Source organism: Gopherus flavomarginatus, chromosome 17 (genome assembly GCF_025201925.1).
Source record: "Gopherus flavomarginatus isolate rGopFla2 chromosome 17, rGopFla2.mat.asm, whole genome shotgun sequence".
NCBI lineage: Eukaryota > Metazoa > Chordata > Testudines > Testudinidae > Gopherus > Gopherus flavomarginatus.
In genome coordinates, this window is record NC_066633.1 from 7,313,228 (window position 1) to 7,337,461 (window position 24,234).

The following is a 24,234-nucleotide window of genomic DNA, read 5'->3' on the forward strand; positions in this document are numbered from 1 at the left end:
GTCTTCATGTCCAAGGCTCAGTGTCTTCACCTCTGATGAATATGGTGGAGAGAGGCCATGTGTCAAATGCTGCTCTGAAATCCAAAGGGTTTAGTTAGGATGTAGAACAGGAAAGACTCGGCACTGCTGGGCGCAAAAGAGGCCATCTTTGCTGGCAGTGACTCAGTACAGTATCAATGCTTTGCTTCCTTTTGTAGTAGAGACTGTTTATATGAATGAAGTGAGGAATGTAACCCCTTAAAGCAGAAGATACTCAGCCTGCTTTTCACTGCCCAAATCCCAGGGGCTGAGTGAGAGGCAGGTACACATCAGGCAGTGCTCACGGGCAGTGAGGCATACACCATAATCTAAACATATGCATAAGTCCTGCAACTGAGACAGAAGCCACCTGGTTCTTTGAATGATGCACATTGGAAAGCAGACAATCCTCTGCAATTCCTGAAACTGCTGCCTGGTGCCAGCTGTTGTACACAGAAGGCCATTTTTTCCTTTTAGTTATCCCCAACACAAGATGGTTATCTCCAACACAAGATGGTTGAGAATTAGTAACTCTATAATTTACTAATGTTCCACCCCCTACATACACAGAGCCAGTACACAATAAACAAAACAGGAAAGTCTCCTAATATTTTTATTGTTCCTTAGATAACTGTGGATAGTACAAAGTTTTCCTCTTTAAAAAAATTAATTTCCTTCACAAGTCCATCCTCCTAAGACTTCATATGGGAATCTGATGCCACAGAATATCCACAGAAGCTATTTCCATCAATCATAATGCTGCGTAGATATTATAACAGTAAGAGAATATTTTTAAAATTAGCAACATGAAATTGATTACCTGTGTATAAGGGGTGAACACTGATTCATCATCATTTTTTTAAGAAACGAAACCATCATTTATTAATCCAAACTACATCATTGCGTTTACAACATTCATTGCATAAACTAGACATACAAAGTTTTGCCACCTCTGGTAAATAACAGACATACATGATACAGTATATTTGCTGAATACATAAGTTCAAACAATATGGGTACAACAACTTGTTCATAATACATACTTAAACCATCGTGTTTAATAGTTACTAAGACACAGATCCATGAGCTACTTTGGGTCTCAGCACAGTTAATCTAAGAGACAAAAACACAGTTGAGAGACAGTAGCTGCAATGGAATGCAAGTAAAACTAACCAGTGTTAGTCTTAACCAAACACCCCCTGGAGGGGGTCAGCTTTCCCACTTAGAAATACAAATCACACATCCATCATAGCTGACCGTGATGTAGGAAAATGTCCATGCAACTCACATGAGAGAGAGAGAGAGAGAGACTCTCCAGTGATAATTTCCAACAGTCATTGCCTTACTTCTTTTGCATGTACTGGAGATTTGCTATTGGAACCAAAAGCAAAACAAAAACTTCAGTGTTTCTTTAAGTGCAGTTCCAGCTGCAAGTATATGATTATTCTTAAGTCTACAGAACACAGGCTTGGACTTCTAGAAATGCAGAGGTAATGCTGATGTCAGGTGTATGCTGTATAATCCTCTGTCAAGTTGTTCTTTATTTTGGCAGCTGTTTTTTAATAAGTGTGTTTCCTTGATATTAGTATTTTTTTTTAAATTAGTTTCTAGACAAAAGTGGACTACAATTCATCAGACCTGATGACGTGGAAGAGGGTGACGTTGTAAAGTATCTGATGCCCATTGTTCCAAGCATAGAGGGCTCGGTCCTTCGGGTTGTAGTCTAACATGGAAATGTGTGAGTATTTGTTTTGGAACGGGATATCAATGTACTCGTAAGTGGAGGCATTGGTCTGGTAAGCATAGTGCACCTTGGTTCCTCCTGAGTACCCGTTGGTGACGTAGAGCGTACCGCAGATGATAAAGGCCTCGCCGGCGCTGCGTTTCGGGTAGCTGGTGTTCCAGGTCTGCAGGCTCTGCAGGGTGTTGGGGTCCAGCTTGCTAATAACAATGTTCCCCGCGTTTTGATTGGTAGCATAGACAGCCCACAAGCCATTTTCATCCACCATGAGGTCAATGTCAGAATGGCCACCCCAGGCGTAGTGGTACATGTTGTTGTAGCCAGCGTAATCCAGGCTGCGAGTCTTGAGGATGCTTTCTGTTTTCAAATCAAACCTGATGATTATGTGGCTTTGGTATTTGTTGAAATAGATCGAGCCATTGTAGACCACTTGGCCGGTGCCAGACCAGGGGTGAGGGAGACGGTGAGAGGTGAAATTGTCTGTATTCATGAAATCCGACATGCTTTTGTACTCTCGGACAAAGCGGTTGTTGTGGTAGCTATCCATGTACCAGACCTAGGCAAACAATGGAAACACTTCATGTTAGAAGGCAGCAGAGAACCACCATAACAAATGAGTAATAGAGAGAGAGAGAGAGATTCCCCCCCCCCAATTTCTGGACGATATAAAAGGTGGGGGGAGGGATAGCTCAGTTGTTTGAGCATTGGCCTGCTAAACCCAGGGTTGTGAGTTCAACTCTTAAGAGAGCCATTTGGGGATTTAGTTGGGGATCAGTCCTGCTTTGAGCAGGGGGTTGGACTAGATGACCTCCTGAGGTCCCTTCCAACTCTGATATTCTATGATCATAAGTTACCTTAGAAATTAAACTAGATGTTAAAAGGGAACAATCTGAAGACTAAACTAAGGAAGCCTCACTTTGAGGAGAAAAGCCAGTCACTCTTTTCCCATTGTGTCTCATTATACCCACAAGGAATGGATAGACTGTTTCTGGTCTCACTGGTTCTAGACGTGTTGCCCTCTAGCTCATCACCAGAACACGCATTCCAAGACCCTGATTATTCAGAGAATGACATGGAGGCCTACAGCTATTAATAGTAGGTTTTCTCTTGGACAGACATCAAGGGTCACAAGAAATCCAGAGCAAATTGCTAGGAGGAGAGGTTGTAATTGTCAACCTGCTTGAAAACGATTTATTTGGAGGATGCTACCAATGATCAAAAAAATAGGCCCACAATCTAAAAAGCAACTGATTGAATTAACTAGCGCACAAAAGCTTTCCAAGATGGGGAAGCTAACATCTTTCCAGCAGCTCTGTAGTTTAAACTGTTGCCTTGAAGTACCGGGTGGTTGTCTTTGTCCTTTGAAAGGGCAATTAACATCTCAGTCTGCCTGGATAAAAACAATATATTATGTTGATGCCTCTTTTTTGCTTCCTGTAGGCCTCATCAAGGCAGCATGTATTAAATTATATCATCTGCTGCGTGGAACTCCATTAATTTGGCATAGACAAGAATATGAATGCAATCGCTCAGTGTCATGGAAATACATTGGAAAGTCCTTATCCGTTTAAAAATCATGCTCTCCTGCATCAAAAGCTCAAAGCGAGGCTGCTACAAGACAATAGATAAAGACATCAAAATCTCACTATTGTTAGATTATTGGTTGATGGTGGAGATATTTTAGATTATTACTTAAATGCCAGCTCACTAAGGACACTGTCTAGACTCCTTACAAAACCCTTTAGTATCTGCAACCAAGACTGACGCAAATTACAAAGCAATACAGTTAGCGAGGAGAAAAAAAAATCTGTCCTACTGATGACATTTTGTATGCAGCAGCCTAACAATAAGACAGCTGTTTTCTAGATCAGAAATTGTCTGAGCAGGAGGAGAGATAATATATGAAATAGGAGTAGAGATGACTTTTAGGAGGTGTATTTGCACGTCTTAAACAAATACAACTTTTGTCTGTATGGTTGTTGCAAAACCTCCATCAAGTTCTATGCAGGAAGATTGAGCACTTAGGTATCAATGGGAAAATTCATATTAACCGCAGATGTGCATAAGTGAATAAGAACATAATAATGGCTATCCTGAGTCAGACCAAAGGTCCATCTAGCCCAGTTTCCTGTCTTCCAACAGTGGCCAATGCCAGGTGCCCCAGAGGGAATGAACAGAACAGGTAAGTATCAAGTGATCCATCCCCTGTCACCTATTCCCAGCTTCTGGCAAATAGAGGCTAGGGACACCATCTCTGGCCATCCTGGCTAATCACCATTGATGGACCTACCCTCCACGAATTTATCTAGTTCTTTTTTGAAGAACTTGTCAAGGAGACAGTGTTAAAACCCATATCTGGATTAGAGTAGGGTTTGGGATTCAGATTTTACTTTGAGATTCTGGCCCCAGTGAAATCAACAACAGAACTTCCAGGGCAAGGATTCCATCCCAGGAGTTCAGGCTTAAACTGAAGAGCACCGATTGATCTCATGAGATTTTGACTCAATCTAAACTGGAAAACAGATATCTTTTGGTTCTGATCTGCCCTGGAATCAGAACTATAAGGGGTGGAATCAAGCCCAGAGATTTTAATCTAATCTCCATCACCATCTGAAATTTTGAAAGGGTTTGGACTGAAACCCCTGGTTCGAGCCTCTCTCTACTTTGATTAGCTATCCTCAAAAAATGTCCTGGGAAGTATTCGTCAATTTCACACAGCCCTTGTTTTGATCAAAGATGTAAAAGATAATTAAGCTACTTTCAGAAGAAGCTGCACTGCTTTGTGTAACCAAAGACACAGTAGATGTAACTGTAAATGCATAAAACATCCACGGATCAGAACCCCACCATGCCATCATTGCCAGGGTCCTATGAAGTCATCTGCTCTCACATGGCTATAAACATCCACACATTGGGTTTGGTTGTTTATCTTAGAAAGGCAAATTAACTTTAGAGCTCTGCAAAACATCTGCACTGAACTTCAAACACAGCCCAGGTTTGAAACATTCTGCAAACATGGATGAAGGATGTACACACAAATGCAGTGTTCCATGCCCCTCCTTTGATAGGCCTGAGATGGGCATCAGAAGATCCCAGATGGAACAAGACACCGAGCCCTTGGCAGGATGGTAGAGACAGGACATCTTGGGAGAAGGGATGTGGAGTTTCCCCCTTCAAAGGTGGAGTTTATTGAATCAGGGGTTCCAATTTTGGGGTTAAAGACCATTTTACCTTAAACTGAATTTACCCAGGAAATGGAAATGCTTTATAAAAATCAAAACTGAGCCATCGTATTGCTCTGCTGCTCCTGTTTCATTATTTGGCATTAAAAAGTAATACATGCCAAACTTAGTGGGTATTTTAAAAACCATAAAAGCAGAAAACCTTGCTATGATGCTAACATTTTAGGGTGGCTGAATCTGATGAGATTCCTTGCTTCAGAAAACAAGAGATTGATAGCATTGTCTCGAGCCAGGCGTAGTGCAATCTGGCTTTGAGCTACCTTCTTCCACACAGAGCTCTGCCAGCACACATCAATCCCAGCCTTCAACAGCCGCCTGCCCTTTCATCGTCGGACTTCTCCAGAGAGACTCACATCATGCCCAATTGTGTTCAGTGATATTATGACATGAACAAATGACTCATTTAGGGACCTGAACAGAAGAACACCCACCAAACGTATTGTGCGTTGTGATGTAACTCGGAGGTGATCAACACTTTGGTCACCACCCACCATCGACTTCAAACTCTGCCACTTAACCCATGAAATTCACAGATGTGAATGTTTCAGATAAAATCTATTGTAAATAATACATGTACTTCTAAACTTAGAGCTACAGTCCCTAGAAAACCTTGTTGCTCCCTTCCTACCTAAAAATATCATCTACCAGAGAAAAGAAACTATTTGTGACAGCTATTAAAGAGAGGGCTCCTAGATGCTAACATAATACAAATAATTAATAATAACGATAGACAAATAGCTTTCTGAAGATACTAGGAACCACGGAAGGCCCTTATAATGCCATCAGCCAATTAGAGTTTGTTTTGAAGATATAATGGGCCGGATTCTCCTCTTGGACCAGTGTAAACCTGGAGTAGCTAAACTAACATCAATGGACTGAGTAAATACTCCAAAATTTAGCCCAAGCAGAATAATCCTGTGTCTTATTGAGAGTGAAAAGAGAAGTGATATGGGTACAGGGTTCTGGTTCTGCTCCACAATTACATTTTTAATGATGATGAGCATAAAGTTTGGTTTAATTCTCATCAGAAGTCATATCAGACGGATCCTGTGCAGCCAATCCCGTTACTGAACAGCTGACCATAAGCACTTAAATTAACAAGCCAGCCAGACAACTTCATTGATTATGTACTTTAAAAATCCCTGTAAGCTTATGGATAAGGAAGGCATGGCCAGACGGCAGAATACAACAGGTCTGCTCTGAGAACCAAACGGCACATAGCAGAAGAAGAATGAGTAACAAGATACTGCTACTCTGCTGCACCAACCTCCATCAGACAAAGTGATTAAATCTGCATCAGTTAGAAGATACAACAGCAATAAACTTGTAATGAAAGTTTGTCACCAGATCACTGTGTTCCAGCCTTGAAAATAAGCATTTTAGCTTCACTTTGAAATTTATCATTATATGGCAACAGAGGCTTGGGTGTTTTTTGACATAATCTCTCATCATTTCTTAAGGTTTGTACCACTGATGCCTGTAAGAGGGATGCCTGGGACTAAAATAAAACCCCTTTCATCAGGATTTTGGATCTTGCAGTTGACGCAGAGTCTTTTGGGCAAAGCCACTAAGGGGCAGGCAAGGAACTGGGGAGTTTCACAGATGCATAAAAGTTTAAGGCCAGAAGCGATTATTAGGTCATCTAGTCTGACCTACATATCACAGGCCAGTACATTTCACCCAGTTACCCCTATATTGAACTAATAACTTGTTTGTTCATTAAAGCATCTCCTCCAGAAAGGCATCCCAGCTTGTTCTGAAAACATCAAGAGACGCAGAATCCACCACTCCTCTTGGTTAATTACCCTCACTGTTAAAAAACCTCTGCCTTATTTCCAGTTTGACTTTGTCTGGCTTCAGCTTTCAGCCAATGGTTCTTGTTATGCCTCCCACTGCTACAGTAAAGAGCCCTTTAGTATCCAATATTGGCTCTATGTGAAGATAGTTATACACTATAATCAAGTCACCCCTTCTTCTTTTTAATAAACTCAACAGATTAAGTTGGAGAGAGGAAGGGACAGACTGTCTGTTCCTCTGCATAGTGCCCTTGGTTTAATGCACATGTTCAGAACTAAGAAGCGTCTCTGAACTGAAATTGACTTTGGAATCATCAGTAGGTATCTTCTTTCTAGCAGGCTTCCTCCCAGTCTCAGCCAGAGAACCCAGACAAAGGGCGAGCTATTAAATTAATTGCGCTCCCACCCTGCCTTAACGGTGCTGCTGCTCCCCCCCTCTTTTGACTAAGGCTGCATTGAACAATAGTGAATTTCCATTTAGCCAAGCTTTTTTATTTGTTTGTTTTGCATCCTATAATGTCCTCAGCAAATGCCTTCAGATATTTTCCATTCCATCACTCATTGGAAACCTAGACTGATTTTCAGCTAGTTATTGGCTTCGTATCTCCTTGTGAACAGAGCTGCACAGTCTGAATTGAAAAGACCAAAACAGAGCAAAACAAAAACCTCTCTTGATGCAGCAAATTAATTCTACACAACAGTGAAGGTGGAGGAAGGAGGGGAGATGTAGCTTGGTCAGTTGACTTTATCTGAGAGATGAGCAGCAGCGTTATAGAAATTAATGGGACTTTGATGGTCCCTTCCTGTTGGCTAATAACTATCGGCCTGATTCTATACGGACTTGCATTTTGAGCCATCACCTACACCTGTGGGAATTTTGTCAAAGCATGAAAAATAAATCTAGATTTGAACCAAATGCCTAATATTGGACTCTTCCTCTCACCTGCTTTGTGGAGGACACATACCTGTTCATTATGCTTTAGAAAACAGGGACGCTTCAGACAGGGAAGCCTTAAAAAAAAAATCTAAGGGAACATTGATTTTATAGCGAGCGGGCTGTTGCCATTAGCTGGCTAAACAGAAATGTGTACTCATCAGACCAATAAACAGCAAATGGATTTTAACTCAAAGCTGATAACGAGAAGCTCCTAGAGCACGTTTTGCACTTGTAACATACTTGGAATTTGCATTCAGGTATCCAGCCGGAAATAAGGCCACTGTTTTACTGAGCCCCCTAGGAATGTGCTTTTTAAGTTAACAAAAATAATTACAGATGTTGAGTAGCCTGCCTAGAATGAGTTTGATGGGTCTCAGTCCAGTTCCCAGTGCACTCATGTCCTCTCCATTAAGAACTCAATTGTAATTGGCCATTACAGGAAACTTGGTTGGCATTCTCAGCCGACAGGTTGAGGATGGACTGACCCATGGAGATGGTACTATCCTCTCCTCGCCGGGGGCAGTGCCTGCATGCCAGAGTGAGGCAGCCTGTGCTGGGTGGGTGGGTGGAAATTTGACCCATCATTACCAATGGATAAAGAGAGAACTTGAGGTGGCTGTGAGTCTGGAACTTTTCCATGACCAATAAAATTAACATAAAAAATAATGTCAGGAATAAAATAAATAAGTAAACCTCCCCTTCTCCAAAAAACCCCCAACAATAACAAAAACAAAAAACCAACCAAGAGGTAGAGCTTCAAGAAGTGTTACAATGTGTGTGGGTTGCAATGACTTGTGGTCAATCTCTCCAACTCCCTTGCCTTTGGGCCAATCAAAGAAGAGCCTTTAGAGAACCCATTCCAGGTTGACACATAGCCCAGCACCTGCTGAGCAGGACCTTATGAGTTTCATAAGCGCTGTGTGGATATGCATGCAGTTCAGACAGGGACAATAAAGCTCAGACGCATCAAGTCTTTCCTCTGTCTTCAGTTGGCATTGGACTGAAGATTTGATGGTGGACCTCTATTCAGAGTCTCAGTGCTTTGATGCAAAGAGCTCTCAGTAACATGGGACATGCTGTGTGTGGGACGGGGGGAGAGGAACTTTGTAATCTTACCTTGTTTTCACCTTCTGGAGCTAAAGGATCTGTCATCCATGATCCAAACCTTGATCCAGAGGTTTTTATTGTGACTGGGTCACTTATTCCTGTCAGCTTCCCACAAGCTGTAAAAGAGCAGAAAGTCAGTGAGCAATGAAACAAAAGAGTGAATAGGCTTCAGCGTGTGTGGCAGACCTGAGACATTCAGAACTTAATGCCAGTGTCACTCCTCAGAGCGGCTAAGACTCGCCTGCGTTGCTGTGACATTGCCTCTCTCCAGTTGATAGGGAGCTAGTTTAATTAAAGGCAATTAGATTGCGAACAGCTGTCGGATGCTTTTGTTTGTTTCATTCCGCTTAATAACAATTGTCCCTCTCACAGTGCCCCTAAGAAAACGAACTTTCCTGAAAACAGACGGGCTGCGAATGTTGCAGAATAGCAAATGAGGAGACGAGTTAGCCAGCGTCAGACTGAGAAATTAGCCTGAATAGTGACTGCTCAGTTTTGCTGTAACAGACCTGGCGCTGCTCATTCTGAGTCTCCAAACATTCCTCTGACAGGTTAAAAAGGTGGGGCATTATACATAAACATACTTATCTTCCCAGCAAAACTATCTACCTGTACCTATCTGTCATCTTCTCTGGTGCCCAGCACCATAGTATCTAAGCACATCACAAACAGTAATGTCTTTTCCTCACATACAACCCCCTGTGAGGGAATTCTTGCTACCTCATTTGTACAGATGGGGAATTGAAACACAACACGATTAAGGACATGAGTTTTAGAGGCATTGCACCCCTGCCGCTGGCTTTACCTGGAGTTTTGGATGGTCGGCATCTCTGAAAATCTGGTCGTAGTGATCTACCCATGGTCACACAGTGAGTCTGGAGCAGAGCCAGGAATTGTGGACAGATCTCCCGATCACTAGTCTAGTGATATAACCAGTGCCCAAGCTAGTGAGCTTACCAGAACTGGGATTTCAACCTACACGGACACATGTGCATTGGAACTAAAGTCTAAGGGCTAGATTTTTTAAAGGTATTTAGATGCCTCAGGATTTTCCAAAGCACTTAGGCTCCTAACTCCCATTAACTTCAAACCCACCGAATTCAAGGGGAGTTACACGCCTACACCCTTTTGAAAAGGCACCTATCTGTGACTAAATACCTTTAAAATACCGGCTCTGATGTCTTAACCACTCATCCATTCTCCTTGCTCCTTCAATTGTCTGTATCAATCTCTCTCTTTCATGGTACCACATAGTAAAATACAATCTTGTATCTTTCTCAGGATTCACACAAATAAATGTCTTCCGTGCTTCATTTTTAGTGTCTAAACTATAGCCATATGGTGATTTCACATTTACAATAATACCCAAAAGTTTCAGTAACACTGCCAACCCAGGCTGTTGAAACGCTCACATATACGCACTAAAGAACGACAAGGGGAAAGTCAACGTAAGATGCAGCAGAAGAAACTGAACGTACTGTTGCTACAGGAGCAGTTGTCTAAAACCCTCGCACCGGTTCTGCAAAGCAGCTCTTACAGAACCAAGTCCTTTATAAGCTGACATAAGGGTAGAAGAACATGGATAACAATGCAAACTAAACTCGGGAAGGTGTTCGCTGGCTCTTATCTTTAGGTTTTTAAACTTGTGACACTTCACTCAAGGAGAAGGTCTCAGTAGTAAAGTGGAGTGTATGCTATTGTCAGTGGATTTTGATGCTTGAACTGAACTGCAGCGAACATGGTTTCTTTAGACAAAACTGGAAATCAGGGGCCAGATCCCTCAGGTGTAAGTTGGCTGTAGCTCCGCTGAAGTAAATGAAGCTGTGCTAGTTTACAGCAGTTCAAATCAGGTCCTTGATTTTAAGCTGTTATTAAGTACATGCCTAAGATTTCTGGGATATCTATTCTTTGAGTTTCCACTTGGTTTGTTCTAATTAGCCAACTGGATGGCTTCTTAGCTATTCAGTAGTGGGTGAGATAGTTACCTCTGCTCCAGCCCTTTTACACTGGGTAAAAGCACCAGAACAGTGAAAAAGGCCCCTAAATTTTCCCTAAAGCCCTGTATGTGGCTGAGAGAGCTGTGAAAGAGAGCCGTAAAGCGGGCTTCTGAGGCCCCCCTCCCAAGCCCTGGCATGAGGGACATGCTGTGGGTGTGGCTGAAGGTGGGAGGAACGCATCAGGGACAGGGGCACAGACACATCATGCAGCTCTGTGGAAATTCTGGGCCGCCCTGTAGCCCATCGGCCAGCCCAGCGAGGCTGTGGTAATTTAGGCCTCTAGGGCTGTCTAAGTTACTCCAGAGACCCCAACACCACCTAGAATCAGGAAGGCAAAAGGTGCCTGGAAGCCATGTCAGCTATCTCATGGTAAAAAGACACTGGAGGCAATGCACTTTCCTGTTACAAGGTAAACTAGGGTAAGTCGCCCCTGGGTGGGTGATGTAGCACTGACCTCGCCTAGCTACCTGGCAGTAAACACTACAAGTGCCTTGTCCCACGTTAAGATTTTACAGGGACATAGCTATTGGTGTTTCTTAACTTGCTGTCAAAACAAACAAGAAAAACCCTCATTGTATCAATGAAGACAAAGCCTCAGACAATAAAAAAATACCTCCATCCTAGTGTGTGCCCCTGAACCCCACCAATAACAATATCATGCAGCCCAAAACGTAGGTTGAACGATGAACACTTTTTGACATGGACTGAATTCAGCCTAAATCCCTCTCAGCCACGGATGAGGATGAGGTATTGGTGAAAGAATACAAAGAGTTAAAAGAATACACGGGTAATTGCTTGCAAATTTTCCTGCACAGGACCAGCCTTTGTCCACTGAGGTTCCAAATGCGCCCTGCCATTCTCATACCTCTACATTGCTGTCAATTTATTGACTATCCCTCTATTTTCCTGGAAAAAAATACTTTTATCAAGCCCACTGACTTTTTTTTTTTTACACTGATACCCATAAACTGGTGTTGTTTGCAAGTAGTTAGGCTACAGCTCACTATGCATTTAGCTGGAGACACATTTATAACAGTTTCCCAGTGGGGCACTAGGGCTGATCGTATTTCAGGCTAGAAGTCTCTTTCATGGTTTAAATCTGTCATGAGCCTCAGGTGCCAGTGGGCAAAATCTAAAAAGTTGGAGCTACACTGCCAGGATTTAGAAACATAGGACTGGAAGGAAGTTTCTGGGTCTTTGAGTCCAGGCCCTGCTATCACAGGTAACCCAATCACACAATCCTATTCATAAATTTATCATGTTGATTAAGAACCTACTACTTGAACAAGACTTCTACCCTGGATCCTCAGATTAAAAGTCAGATGCATTATCGATATAGCCACCTGAGTTCCATCTAAGGTAAGACAACATCAGTCATTAGGTGTTATTGTTCTGGATGGGCAGCTACAATCCTAGCATTGCATTGGGAATTTTTAGTGGCATTTGTTCATTCCAGCTAAGAGGCAACTACAGACATTACACAATGGTCCTTTTCATACCATGTGCTTAGTGATTGCTGGATATAAGCTGTGAAGAACTGTGTGTTGTGAAAAACTCTCTGAGGTGCTGAATTCTTTCTGCTAGGCATGGAGACCCCACAATGTGACTCCAGCTCAGCATCTCACAGGATAGGATCCTTCTATAGCCCCTCTATTATAAATAATTTGCACATATACTGCCTCGAATCTCAAACTGCTTTGTATACATTAAAGAGTTATACCTCAAAATGCCCTGGTGATTGAAGGTTAGGGTGACCAGACAGCAAGTGTGAAAAATCAGAACAGGGGTGGGGGGGGGAATAGGAGCCAATATAAGAAAAAGCCCCAAATATTGGGACTGTTCCTACAAAATTGGGACATCTGGTCACCCTATTTAAGGTTCTTGATTGTCGTCCCGTTTTACATCTTGGGAAGTTGAGGCACAAAGAAATTATCTGATTTGTTAAGGAGATACCGTGCAATGAGTCAGCGGCGGAGCTGGGACTAAAATCCAAAATTCCTGACTCTGCAGCCCCTGATTTAACAATACTGCCTGTCATAAAGTCTTTTAATTTTTAACTCCTCATTGAATGGGCCTTCTTTCTGGAACTCCTAAATTATGCTCCTTAATCACACCCAAGGGCTCACTCTTAGCAACAAAGAGCAACCCTTTCAAACTCTTAGGTGCTGAGTATTTGCCTACGTAGCAAACTCAGCCCTTCTGGGCTCAGAAAATATGAATAGCAGGGATATGTGGACAGCCCCTTTGTTCTGTGTTCATACAGCACCTAGCGCAACGGAGTCCTACCCAGGGCTCCTGCGTGCTACCACAATAGAAATAATTAATAATAATATGTACAGGGCTCAGACACGATCTTTATGCTTCTTTATACTCAGACTCATGTTTTTCATACTGAATATCCCCATATTTGGGTAAAGCCGAATAACCCCCAAATAGCTCGGTGTTTCTGCTTGTTTTTCTTATCACTCTTTTCGTGCTTCAATTATGCAAGTTCAGATATTTGGAGGGTATTTCAAGTCCCTGGGTGGTCAGACTAGCATAAGATGACTTGGGTTTGCTTTATGTTGTCTCCATAAATTATTCCCGGATGCAGGGGGGAAAAAAGGAGGGGCTTGAAAAAAACAAACACGACTGCACAACTGCTATGGAATAGCAGGTTTTTAAGGACAGGTGAGACAAACATCTGTCAGGCAGGGTCTAAGCATATTTAGTCCAGCCTCAGCCTAGGGGAATGGACTAGGTGACCTTTTGAGGGCCCTTCCAGCCCTACATTTCCCCAAGTATCATGTCAGAATTATTTGGGGTCCTGTAGAGCCCGACTGCACAGGGCTAGAAAATTACAGTCACACTCGTGCCAAACACTGGGCTCTCTTAGCAAATATGGTTTGAGGCTGAGATTTTCAAGGCTCAGTTCACTGGTGTTCCACATGATCCCTTCTTTTGACCCTGCCTTCACTAAATCACCCTCGAGGGAGGTGAGGGGATACCTCAGCCATCTAACATGGGTTCCAGCTACGGCTGTCATGTCTTCACCAGTCTTGTAATAGGGGTTAAAACACCTCTTTTTATACAGCCAGTGCATGAGGTGTGGTGTCCGAGCAGCCATTTTAAAGCCATAGGATCTTTAGATTCATGGCAAAGGTCTTGCTTGATTTTGGACTCAACGGTTACTGTGAGTTGACAGCATGACAGGTCAAGTTCGGGCTTTGCTTCATTGCTGGGGATAGATTCCCCAGCCCCCAGACAGAAGGAATCCCTTGGAAGTCAAGGGAAATTATTTGTATCCTGCAGCAGGACAGTGACAGGGCTCTACTAGGGGGGTGGAGCAATCACCACAGGCACACTGCTGGCGTGGCCTGAGTGAGCGTGTAATGCTGACAGACCCCGGTCGCCAGCAGGCAGAATTGAACCGGAGACCTCTGGAGCTTAGTGTATGAGCCTCTATCACACAAGCTAAAAGCCTCACATCCCTTAGCTAAGGCTGTGGCAGACTCATTAATTTCTAAGTGGTCTTGGTGCCACTGAATGGGACAGAGCACCACACCCCGGAGGTGTGTGAGTTACAAGTGCTTCGAACTGTGAGCTCTTTACAGCTGCTTTTAAAGCAATAATATGAACTCACTCAGATGCTAGCAGGCAGCTCAGAGCACGGAGGTGGCAGTGGGGGAAGGGTTACGCCCCTTTGAGCCAGGGAGCGGATTCGCAGGCTGCAGCGCCTGTGTGGAAGCATAAGGAGAAGCCCACTTTGTCTTCATCCCCACTACCCAATCCATCCCAAGGCCGTCAGACTTTCACCCTGAATTTGTTAATCCAGCAATGCACCTCCATTTGCACTCAATGGGGACGCATCTAGTCCAGTGTGATTTCACACACCTCTGTTGTAACACTGGGGGCGTTGGGATTGACTCTTCCTTTGCAAGGACAGTTCTGAATGTGGAAATGGACTTAAGCAACTAGAAAGCTCAGCACTGATCCTGCCTTTGTCTTCTGGCTGGGAAACCACTAATCTGACTGCTAATCGAAATGGAGCTAGGATGGATGAATGCATGTGTAGTGAGGGGAGGGGAGAACACACTCCTCCAGTCCCTAAATTGTACGATTGTGGGGCGGAGTTTTGATGCCGTTGTTTTGTTTTAGGGATCAGCTCCCTACTCTGTGCCCAGCCTCATTTCCCTTGTAAAGGGAGTGCTTCAAGAATCAAGGGGAAGCCTGAAAGGGAGAGAATTCCAAACCTGCAGCGAGCAGCTGCTATCTCACACTTGCCCTCTAATTCAAGGAGCAATTCTGAATGATATTCTCGCTGCTTCTGCAAGAGTTCTCTTTGGCGCCTGCATGGAAACCTTCACATCGCCATAGAAAGAGCGATCTTTACAAAATGTGACCAGAACAACAAACTGAACCTGCCTTTGGATAGATAGACAGACAGACAGAGACACACACACACACACACACACCCCAGGGTCAGGAAATGTTCTCAGTATTGATTCTTCAGTAAAGCTTAGGTGAAATAAAAAAGCATAGGGGAGGGGACTTTGTCTAAAACAAATCATTTTGCAAAAGTGTGGAGCTCAAAGCAATGGGGGTTATGGGAGGAAAACCACCAAGGAACTGGGAAGGGGCCCTCAGACGCTGTGAGATGTCTCTGTCACGAGTCCAGCACCTTCAAGCTGGCCAGGCTCATGTGGGCCAGGCATTTGGTAGCTTTTTAAGTTAGTAATACTGTAAATACCCTCTAGACTGTGAACACGGCTTGGACAGAGACTATTTTCTTTGTTATTGTCTGTACAATGCCTAGCACAACAGAGCCCTGATCCTTCACTGAGGTTCCTTTGCACGTCTCCAATACAATTTTTTTTCCAGTTATAGAGCTGAGCAAATAACTAACAACTAACTTAGTCAGCAAATTTGGGTTCATTTTGTGCCGGAGGAAAATCGGTGAGCAGATCAAAATTTCCTTGATTTTTTTGCTATGATTTTAATCAATTAATTCTATTCAGTTCACATTTTATATACTCTGAAGTAGCAAGGAACCTTAGGAATTTAATCCATGTTGGTTAGCTGCAGTTTACCCATTAAACTACATGACAGGGCAAGCATAGAAGCATTTCCAGTGCAAATACTTGCAAGCACAAACTGCAAAATCTATTCCCACAAACGCTTGCTGTAGAATTCACTTCCTGCAAATATCTGAGCCAGTAACACTCAGATGCATGAATGGCGACAGAAAGCAAAACACAAAGAGAGTGAGGATGGCCAACGCAAACCTACTTAAAATATACCAATACTTAGTTGCAGAAGGTTGCCTGCATGATTTGCCCGGCTGGGCTGGTCAACATGGGATTTTTTATCCCAAAGTGTTCTGTAAATTACTGGGCTATCAGCCCAGGAAGGAATCAGGGCCATGCCTAAGTTGGTTTCAGGTGCTTGCCTCTGAGCCCATTTATCATTCAAGCACAAAACTCAGGAGACGACACCAAAATAAATCAGTTCCCCAGACCAAGAGAGAATCTTTTCCCCTTGCCTGTCTCATCTCCCCCTAAAAGAGCCCTTAAAGTCCCTGCTGAGTCCCGTGACTGGCAGGGAGCCCTTAACCCTTTCCCAACTGTTTTACCCTGTTGCAGATCCCAAAACCTTTATAACCTATGTAGAAGAATTATTTCATCCATCGCTGCAGTGCAACCACTTCTGAGATGGAACATGTTAAACAACACACACCACCACTCGACAACAGTTTGGGCTAGATAGCGAAGAGCGCAGGGCCAGAGTGTTAGCTTTGAGATGACAAAGATTTTCAGCGCCAGAGGATCTGAGCACATGTAGGGAGAATGCAATTACCCAACATAGAGCTGAGCCAGTGGGGGGATAATTGGTGTAGATTGTGGGAAGGACCTGCCATTCTTAACATCCACCTTAGTGCTCATTTTACAGCACTAATTCCCCAGCAGCAAAATACCTGCTGGTGCTGCAATAGCCTGATTTTCAGAGGTGCTGAAATGAAGTGAACTACAGCTGCCAGAATCTTGACAACCATTCCTTTAGCTTTCCAAACACATTCCTAATCAGCCGCATTCCGACGGGAATACAATGGGTTTGACTGAACCCAGCTCCGAAATGCACCAGAAGTCCTGCATGTTCAGGGCTTGAAATCAAAAGGCCCACTCCACTGCTGAGCAGCTCCACTTCTGCAGCAGCCTATCACAAGTGAAATCAATGGAGTCACAATGGCGTAAAACTGATGTAACCTAGTGGAGAATGGGACTCCAACACTTGGACAGAGACTGGGGCTGTGCACAAAGGAATTCTTTGTTACCCCAGGAGCTGAGTACTAATAAACTCCACCGACAGCCAGGCTGCCATGCTCTTACGTATGTTGAGTAGTACCTTACTCAGTAAATAGTTCCAGTGGTATCAGTGGGTGGAGTTACATACGGAGTCGGGTGCTACTCAATTTGAGTGAGTGTCTCACAGTCTCGTTCTAAAGAGGTGATAATGGTGAGATCGGAAGCAGAATTAGCAGCATGCGAAGAGGCTTATTTTCAAAAGACCCAGATTCTCTCCCTCAGAGAACCCGAGATCAGTGATATACTGGGATGGATCTGGAGCCACTTGTTAAAGTTCTGCCACCAAACTCAAGGGAAGGTCAACATGGGCTCCCTGCATCTGATGGAGTCAACTTGGGACACATCCTCAGTTGGTGGCAGCCACCACAGCTCCACTGAAATGAGCCGGCCCCTTCTCTCTGGGTCCTGTTGCATCATATCCCTGGAGCCATTTTCAGCAATGGCGCTCTCTCACTTTCTCCTTCAAAGGAGCAGTACACACGCTGTTGCAGTCTCAGTGTGCCCAGGGCGGTTCTCAGGAAAAAGGTGCAAATGCTTCCGCAAATGCACTTCACATTTGTCTGCCAAGTGCTGCAGACATCCTCCTGGAGGAGAGCTGTGAATACAGCAGTCTGCAAATATGCACTCACCTCGGCCATGTTCAATGTCCCTTTCTCTGTCTCCTTGAGGCCCAAATCCTCAGCTAACAGTATAGCTCCACACAAGTCAGTGACACAGCTGATTCACACCAGTTGAGGAAGCCGACCTTGAATATTTAAAATTAGGTTTCTAAAACCCTATCAGGCACCTAAATACAAGCAGCCTGACAATCAAAGATGCTGAGCTTCTATACATACCATCCACTCCAACGGGATTTGTATATGCTCAGTATCTGTGATGCTAAGTCCATGTGCATTTAGGTTCCCAAACAGGGATTTAGGAGACTAGCACTGAGCATCAAGGTGTGAAAATGTTGGTCCTAATGAAACAATTAATTTCAAAATTACATGACTGAGTTTTCATGCAAACTGAATTTTACATTCATGCACACAAGCATTCCTGCTAAGAAGTGCTTGCATACAGGATTACACCTGGTCATGCTGTCAAAGAAGAGGAACAATGTGATGTGATACCTCTGACCAATCCCAACTAAGCAACTGAATTCCTCAATTGAGCCTTTGTGGTCAAGTTACAAAAAAAAACAAAAATTAGGTAAGTTATTTAGCTAATGAAACGTGAACAAACACACACATTAGGGTAACGACTGGCTCTAAAGAATTTTTGCAATGAGGGCTGTGTTGTTTAAATAATTATTCACTGCAAATTATTTGCTTAGCTCAAATTATCAGTGGGGTAGCCGTGTTAGTCTGAATCTGTAAAAAGCAACAAAGAGTCCTGTGGCACCTTATAGACTAACAGACGTATTGGAGCATAAGCTTTTGTGGGTGATATTCAACCACGAAAGCTGATGCTCCAATACGTCTGTTAGTCCATAAGGTGCCACAGGACTCTTTGTTGCTCTTAGCTCAAATTAGATTCCCCAGTTCCTCCATTCTTCTCCTTGAAATCACACACACCTTTGGTCCAGGTGGTATTTATCACATGTTCTGGGTGCATCTCTACAGAAGCCCTTGGTTAAAACATTGACAGCACAATACTGCTCCGCCTTCAGGTACAGCTGTGATGTTTTTCTTTCTGCTCTAGAATGTTAGTTTTTCTTACTATGCCCTCTCTTCGGTTCCTACAGCTAAAGTGACTAAAGGTCAGCAGACAGCTGGCAGTGGAAAACAGAAAGAGTCTCTTATTTCTCAAGAGACAGGATGGGAACATAAGAGACAACCAAAAACGGTAGACTTGAAGAGACGCTCTCTACGGTGGGACAGAAAATAGATCACTGCTCTCCATTTGTCACCTCATGTGAAACCCCATCTCTTCCATCAAAAGAGAAGAAGTAAAGACAGCGGCTTCCTCACAACAGACGTCTCTTGTGACTAAGGCACTTGACTGGGCCTCTGGAGACCTGCGTTTAATTCCAGGCTCTGCCACAGACTTGCTAGGTAACTTTGGACAAAACGCTTAATCTTTCTGTCTCTCAGTTCCTCATCTTTAAAATGGGGATGATACTGCCTTCCTCATGCTCTATCCCTCTCTTGCCTGTCCAGATGGTAAATTCTTGGGGGCAAGGACTGGGCCCAATCCTATCTGAAGCCTGTAGCTACTACCATAATAATAACCAGGTTCCATCTTTCTTTCAAACATTTAGAATGAAACTCAGAGGGCCCAGGACAAGGTTTGTGCACCGCTGATTTGCCACTGAAGCCATACTTTGAGGTCTTAAATGGGGCACAGACCTCTGTGCTGTGAATTTCACCATTATAGCACAGAGGTGGAGAATTTTTCTTTACAATCCAAAAACCCACTGCAATATTGTACCTGGTAAATAACAAGGAGCAGCAGCGGCATGCCTTGCATGCGTCTCTTCAGCAGGGGGTGGGGGAGAAAGAAGCTTTTCAAGTTCTTTTATTTTTAAATCAGAGGCCAGATCCTCAGTTGGTGTAAATCAACCTAGCTTCATTCCTTTAGACTAAGTTGATGTCTGAGGACCTGGCAAATCTCGTTATGTTTCCTTTGGACATGGACTTTTCCCTTCCCCAACAGACAGAGATAGCAGCATTTTCAAAAGTATGTACGTAACTTACGAGCCCAAGTTTCATTTTCAAAATGAGTTAGGCACGGAAGAGCCCAAGTCCCTTTGACTTTTAATTAGACTTATACTCTAGAGACTGTGTGTTAACAACTTGAGTAGCAAACACTTTTGCAAATTTTACCCACAGCTCCCATAGAAATTTGTCTGTGCATATATAATATTCTAAATGAATTCATTTTCCTCTGTGGGCTTTTAGCTGACAGGTGGGTTACAAGGTAACAGATAACAAGCTAAAATAATAACAGCAATCAGTTTCTAAAGGGAGGAAGCTTCCTAACAAAGGTGGAAAGGTCTAAAAACAAACAGAAACAATCCCAATAGCATCGACAGTAGAAAAATAAAATGGTACCTTGCCAAAAATATACAGTGATGAGAAGGCAGCTGATCTCTTCTGAAGTTACATGAGAGTATAATTTCAAATGTGCTACCGAAATAGACTGTGTTCAGAAGACTTAAATTGCTTAACAAGCAAGTCAATAATGTAAGTGGAAATTCAATCAGGAGGGAGCTAGGTCAACAAATGTTGGGGAAATGTCTTGCAACAAGTACACAGAATGCAGAATCCCCTCTTTTTGTCAAAGGGCCAACATTTTCACCCTCTACCTGGGGCCACATTCTGATTTGAGTTACAGTGGTGTATTCTCCAGAATAAATCTACTGACTTCAGTGGGGTTCTGGCCAATTGATAACAGCTGCAATGAGATCAGAATTGGGCCACCTGTGCTTTACAGCTTCTATTTACTTAGCCTGATTGATAGGGATCTACTCCTTCACTGAAGGGAAGTGATGGGTTGGGGTGGGGAGGGGGTTATATTCTTTAGAGAGCTGCAGCCCACATGCAAACATGAGCAAATACTGGTGAGGGTGTGCTCTTTTCTGGTAAAAAGTCATGCCCCACATATATATTATTTAAAATGGTATGTCCCAATTTTAGCTAGCAGAAAGACTGGACATTGATACACCATTTAAATGGAGACCCAGTGTTTGCATCGCATAAGCAGTATTTAAAATAGCCTATTTACCATATTTCACTGTTAACTTTGCAAAGTCTCATGTCCAACTAAGGATATGATCCTGCATGCACTTGCACCACGAGTAACTTTACTCAGGTGAGTAGCTGCTCATGGTAGTAAAGTTACTCGTGTGCATATGTGTTTACAGGATCGGGCCCTGCTTTGTGAGCTCATTTCTTATAGCAAGTGCAGTGAAGGCACAAGGAGATGTCCAGGTCAGCACCGCTATCTCCAGAAGTTATATGTACTTTACATTGCTGGTGTTTTGCCAGTGCCACCATATTGTTCTGAGCCTACCTAATTTTTGCATGCATGCACGGAGCCTTTCTTCAAGATTTGACACTCTGTTCTGAAGCTCTTCGTAGTCATAGGCGCCAATCTCCTCCTGGAGTTCGTTTAGAACTGACGTCAGATTCTGGACCTCCTCTTTAAACTGCAATACCAATTTTGCATCGGCTTTGTACTCTTCCAACACTGGTATCAAAGGCCTAAGTTCCTCCATTTTCGCTTTTATTGCCTGCAAGGTTAAAATAAGCTTGGTTCAGTGCTATGCGTGCAAAAATCTGCAACACTCTGCCTTGATCTGGCTGCTTCCTACGTGAGTGCAATGTTCTTATCCCCACAATTATTCTTATCATTATTATTTTTTTGGTTCAAATGATGTATTAGAAAGAGTATATTAAACAGTCTGCAGAACACCAAAATATTTGGGAAAGGCCTTTATTTGTCATTTTTAGAATGCAACATCTTACGGTTACATGCTTCAGATCACATACACAAAGAGTTCTGGTTTTTTTTCTTTAAAAAAAAATATGTATATATATGCATTGACAAGGGTTTCAAACTATTCATGAAATGCATCTACAATTGCATGCAAAGGAAGATCTCAGTTGAGGTTCAAGGTTCCTTAGTGAGATATGGTACTAATTTGGAAAATAATAAATAACGAAATAAATGCATGGTGCAAAATGCTCTGTGACCCTCTTTTCATGGTTACATGGGAGTGAACTGCTTCTTCAGTCACTGCAGCATTGAAAAAACTTTCTTTTAAGTTAGCCCTGTAAGCAAGAAAACGAAATACTGTTGAGGAGCTAGCTCACTAACCTGCCTTACACAGACATCCATTCAGAAACAAATAGTCTTATGGTAAGAAAAAAACCCAAACCAACTCCAAACCACTCACATTGTAACGCCGGAGTTGGCACAAACAAAATGCTGTGACTGTGATTTAAAATCATGCCTGGGCAGGGCCAGCTCCAGGCACCAGCGAAGAAAGCAGGTGCTTGGGGCGGCCAATAGAAAGGGGCAGCACGTCTGGGTCTTCAGCGGCAATTCAGTGGCGGGTCCCTCAGTCCCTGGGAGCGAAGGACCCGCTGCCGAATTGCCGCAGAAGAATGATGCGGCACGATTGAGCTGCTGCCGAAATGCCGCTGATCAGTTTTTTTTGGTTTTTTTCCCCCCTGCTTCGCCACTTGGGGCAGCAAAAAAGCTGGAGCCGGCCCTATGTCCGGGCAGCAATTTATACAAACAATACTTTAATGATATTTTATCATGCTAAAATTATTATTTTTTAATTTGTTTCTCCAGAAACACAGCCATTATTTTGCCAAACTGTTTTTGTTTTTTAATGAAAAGAAAGGCTGTCTTTAAAGGCATAATACACAACATTTTGTTGAAGATGCTGAGATCCCTTACACAACAGTGCACATGTAAATATGCACACCCTTACCATTTAATGAAGCATTGGATAGTATTCATAATAGGTAAGCTTGGAAGGATTAGATTTTTCTCGATAAAAGTTGATAAACATCAATTTCACCATACACACAGAAACCGAGGAAAAAATATTTCCATCAGTAATAATTGAAATTTACAGATAGGGAAAGTAAGAAAAATTCAACCTGAGAACAGTTTGGGTTAAAGGTATTCATTTTGTACGTTTTGTACATTTCAATATATGATGGTGGCAATTTGTGTTTTAACAGTTATAGAGCTTTAACTTTCTGATTCTCAGTGTCTACTGTCACTAAATAATGATTAGCTTTGTGTCCCCCATTGTCCGACACCTCATCCTTTCCCTCAACTGTGAAAATTTAAATTGATAAACTGGGGGGGGGGGAGATTAAAAATAAACATTTCTATTATCTGTCAAAATTATTTAAAAAAAATAAAAATCGTATTCTACCAAGCCTAATAATAGGCCAGATTCTGATCTCAGTTAAACCAATGTAAATCCAGAATAGCACTAGTGACAGTACCATTTCAGATTCTTATATAATGCCTAGGAGCAGGGCATCTGAGTGTCTTGTGGAATTATTCTGGATTTATACTGGCATGAATGAGATTGGAAACTAGCCCATGTAGTGAAGCGTTATTTGTTTTCCATGCTCCTCTATTTCAGGTAATGAGTTCCCCTCCAATGTTTTTATTTGTACTCTCTAGTGAATGCATCACCATGGTGTGCGTGCAGGTGTGTGTGCGGGGGGTGGTGGTGGTATAAAATCACATTGTTAGAGCTGAAAGTTGTCTCAGTCTAGCAGGTCCTAACCTTAGATCTAAGCTGAAGAACTGAACTTGAGGATCAGAGTTAGTTGAAAAAATGAGGGTGAAATTGACAATTTTCACAAATATTCTTTCCCTTTTTTTTTTTTTAATTCAGAATTTTGGTATTTCAAAATTCAAAACATCATTTAAATCTTGAAATGATTCAAGAAAATGTAATCAAAATATTTCTCCCAGAATGTGAAGGGGAAATTCTCTGGTGCCACTGTAGTATTGTATTCCATTTGCTACTTAAATGGTAGCAATGCTACTCATGAGTTGTTTCAGAGGAGAAAAAATGGGTTCACGATGTCAGTCTGGATGGGATCTTTCCCCAAACCCAGTGAAAGACAGTAGTGGAATCCTGACCCCATTGAAGTCAGCAGGAAAATTCCTATTGACTTCAGTGGCACCAAGATTTCATCCCAAATCCTTTCCTGCTCCTTGGTCCATGAGTGATCTGTTTCACTCACTGAGAACACTAATGCTCAAATATAGGAATTGCCGACCTGTTTACTGAGACTACTTAACACCAGGGCTTTGGGCTAATTACTGAAAAATAAGCAACGTATACATTTACCAGCATTTTTTCCTCCTCATTGTTGCCATATGACTCTGGTCATTTGGTCTTATGTTTACAAAGTAAGAGTGTACATTAGGAGACCAATTTCAATGCATGCTCGAAAATTCCTTCCTGGAAATTCAGTGCATTCAAGATATGATTCTGTGCAGGCAAAACTCTTTTAGATGTCAATGTTTGCTGAGTAAGGCCCAGAATGCAGTGGCAATAGAACCCTGGGGTGGTGCCACACAAT

At 42.7% G+C, this 24,234-nt stretch overlaps 1 protein-coding gene across 2 annotated transcripts in view; it reads right to left on the reverse strand.

The window, feature by feature from the left end:
- Positions 1 to 624: 624 nt before the first annotated feature.
- Positions 625 to 24,234, reverse strand: part of OLFM1 (olfactomedin 1) — a 50,601-nt gene continuing 26,991 nt past the window's right edge. For both annotated transcript variants that reach the window (XM_050926756.1, XM_050926755.1), the window contains exons 4-6: positions 21,176 to 21,395; positions 8,851 to 8,957; positions 625 to 2,315 (exon numbers count right to left, since the gene is read on the reverse strand). In XM_050926756.1, coding sequence (XP_050782713.1) covers positions 1,641 to 2,315; positions 8,851 to 8,957; positions 21,176 to 21,395 — 1,002 coding nt within the window. In that variant the 3' untranslated portion in view covers positions 625 to 1,640. The remainder of the gene's footprint in view (positions 2,316 to 8,850; positions 8,958 to 21,175; positions 21,396 to 24,234) is intronic.